Source organism: Sphaeroforma arctica (genome assembly GCF_001186125.1).
Source record: "Sphaeroforma arctica JP610 unplaced genomic scaffold supercont1.238, whole genome shotgun sequence".
NCBI lineage: Eukaryota > Ichthyosporea > Ichthyophonida > Sphaeroforma > Sphaeroforma arctica.
In genome coordinates this window covers 102,061-105,144 of record NW_014040320.1, presented here as the reverse complement: position 1 = coordinate 105,144, position 3,084 = coordinate 102,061, and the positions used below count along the sequence as shown (strand labels likewise).

The following is a 3,084-nucleotide window of genomic DNA, read 5'->3' as shown; positions in this document are numbered from 1 at the left end:
ATATTTATTTATATATATATCTATATATATGTATGTATATATATGATTTATATAGATAGATTGGGAAAACTCAACCATGTCAGTGGGATACAGTACCTAATAACTTTTTTGAGCTATTTTTAAATACTATTTTTAGATTCAGAGTTTATTTCCAGGGCTCCCCTATCAATGTCTCATGGCCCCCATTCACCAATTCCACACACACTCACAGGAACCATCTTCGCCTATGGCCAGACATCCTCGGGTATGTGTACAATCCTGCCCGCCTCTGGCTGCGCATGTGATCGTCCGCGTATTTTGTTTGCTGCTGTCTTGGAAATGTACCGAACTATTGCACTGGTCAAATGATGCCCAGCCCATACGCTCACTTGCACGGAAAGATGAGACCTGTAATGTATACAGCGCAGTCGGCTTATTAATTATACAAACTCTGTGAAATAGTGAGATTGTGTTTTTTCACCTCACGTAATCATTGCGAATGATGAGGTTTTTAAACCCCGAAACCCCTAAAACCCTAAAACTCATCGCGAACCTTGACATTTTATTGCAAATAGGTAAAACGCACACTATGCGTGGAGATGACATGAGCGAAGGTATCATTCAGATGTCTGTGGGCCGCATCTTTGAACACATCAGCAAGGTGGGTACCTTGAAAGAAATGTATTTTGTTTTTAAACGTGTAACTTTTATATTTATATGGGTATATATATATATATTCATGTATGTATGTATATATATATATATATATATATATATATATATATATATATTCAAGTCTGTGTATTTGTGTGTGTGAATGTGCATATATAAACACACACACACACATATATATATATATATATATATATATATTGTGGAAGTGTGGTTTCTTTCAAGTATATATAAGTATCCGTGTTCACTTACACAATTACATCTGTCCTGATCCTGCTTCTGTGTCACCACCCCAGATTGAGGACCGGGCATTCACTATCCGAGTGTCCTACTTGGAGATATATAATGAGAACATCACTGACTTGCTAGATCCAAGCAAGACGGATTTACGCGTTCGAGAAAACGTATGGCCATATACACTGGGGTCTTGCTCGATCTCAATCCCTCTAAAACCCTAAAACCCTGAAACCCTAGACTCCTCGTGTTTGTTCGTTTGTGAGGGAGTGCTGTGCTCGATCCTCATATCATTAATACCTGTATTTTAAATGGGATGTGTTGGTGTCTTGTATATATATTAGTTGTTTCAAATTGAACGAGTTGGTGGCTTGTATATATATCAGTCGTTTCAATTTGGATGTGCTGGTGTCTTGTATATATATTAGTCGTTTTAAATTGGTCTTGTATATATTTTCGTCCACACAGACCAGACGTTCATAGCCATGGCATTGAGTGTAGAGGCATTGCACAATATGAGCATATATACCATGAATACAGCAGGCCACTAGGTAGTGTTTTGTTATTGGATAGGTACACAGACCAATCACCGACACGCGTGCTTGTCTATATGCATATCAGACACATACAAACTGCGCAGATGTTTAGTTGAAGACAAGACACATTTGAAACACACATGTGCACCAAGCTATATATCCATAAACTGACAGATATGCTCTCCTGCAGTCACAGGAACACGTACACACACATGTCAACGTCATCGATATACCATTACCAGGCATACATCCACACACTACACGTGTAGTTTAGTATGCTGATCTTATACATCCACACACTACACGTGTAGTTTAGTATGCTAGTCATACTCTAAAGTCAGGTACCCGCTCAAGTACACAAAGGGATGTCAGAGTCACACACTCGCGCGAACAAACACGTGATGGATCAGTTACACACGCACGCAGATGCACTAAGTGACGAAAGGTACACCAATGCCACACGGACATACAGGTCGCAGAAGTGTGCATTGTGCTGCAAGCACATGCCGATATGCATCACACCAGCACACACGCACACTCACACATACACACATACACACACAAGTTTGTCTACAAGACCCTTGATACTTGGAAACGCCTTTATCCATTGTTATATGCAGACCTAAAACCCTGGCACGTTAAACATCTAAATCGCACAGTCATATATTCAGGTTAATCCTTAGTTGCAAACCCTAAAACCCTAAACGCTAGTACCCTGGAACCCTAAAACTCAAACACCGATACAGAGCGGAGAGATCTTTGTTGAAGACCTGGGTGAAGAGACGGTGGATACGGCCGAGAAAATCCTGGAAGTGATGGAAAGGGGCGAGAGTACGTATTCTTTGTAGCCATTGATTGGGTGTGCATACGTGTGTATCTATAGATAACCTTGGGCTTGTTTATGTCAAATGTACGTCGCAGTTAAATCTGTATATAATAATATATAAGTATTCAATATACACACCCACTTATATATATATATATATATACACTCACACACACACACAAATATATATATAAATATATATAATTTGTTTCATACAGCTAACCGACACACGGGGGAGACGAATATGAATGAGCGCAGCAGTCGGTCCCACACTATCTTCCGAATGATCATTGAGTCGGAGCCTACACACTGCGATGGGAACGACAACAGTACACACAAGCACGTTGAAGGAGACGACGAGCATCCCGCACACATTAAGGCCAAAATGGTGTCTGTATTGGTATGTGTATGGAGCCATGAATAGAGATGTAAGTCATTCACTATAGACACAAAGTATACCCTCACCAAATGTACTATTACACTATACTGAAGATAACAGTGCTTTGAACCATGATCAAAAAGTCGGATACGGTTATGTGAGCTCATATACGCTCTGTCTGTTCTCTGGCCATCTGCGTTGTCATGCCAACCATTTGCGTGATTTTGCCACAGACATTGGTCGATCTCGCGGGATCAGAACGTATAAGTCAGACCAAAGCGGAAGGCACACGGCTCAAGGAAGGTGCACACATAAACAAAAGTCTCCTCGCACTTGGATCAGTCATATCTAAACTTAGCAGCGATCCCGACGGGTAGGTAAACACACACACATATATATATATATATATATATATATTTATATATATATATACGTATATATATATATATTATTATATA

General features: G+C 39.8%; 1 protein-coding gene across 1 annotated transcript; it reads left to right on the top strand.

Moving 5' to 3' along the window:
* Nucleotides 1-2,169: 2,169 nt before the first annotated feature.
* On the top strand, nucleotides 2,170-3,003 carry SARC_04325 (hypothetical protein; the record flags this gene model as incomplete). Its single annotated transcript, XM_014301865.1, has 3 exons — nucleotides 2,170-2,252; nucleotides 2,466-2,647; nucleotides 2,860-3,003. Coding segments are annotated over 3 exons (409 nt in total), but the record flags the coding sequence as incomplete, so codon positions are not given.
* Between the last annotated feature and the right edge of the window lie 81 nt (nucleotides 3,004-3,084).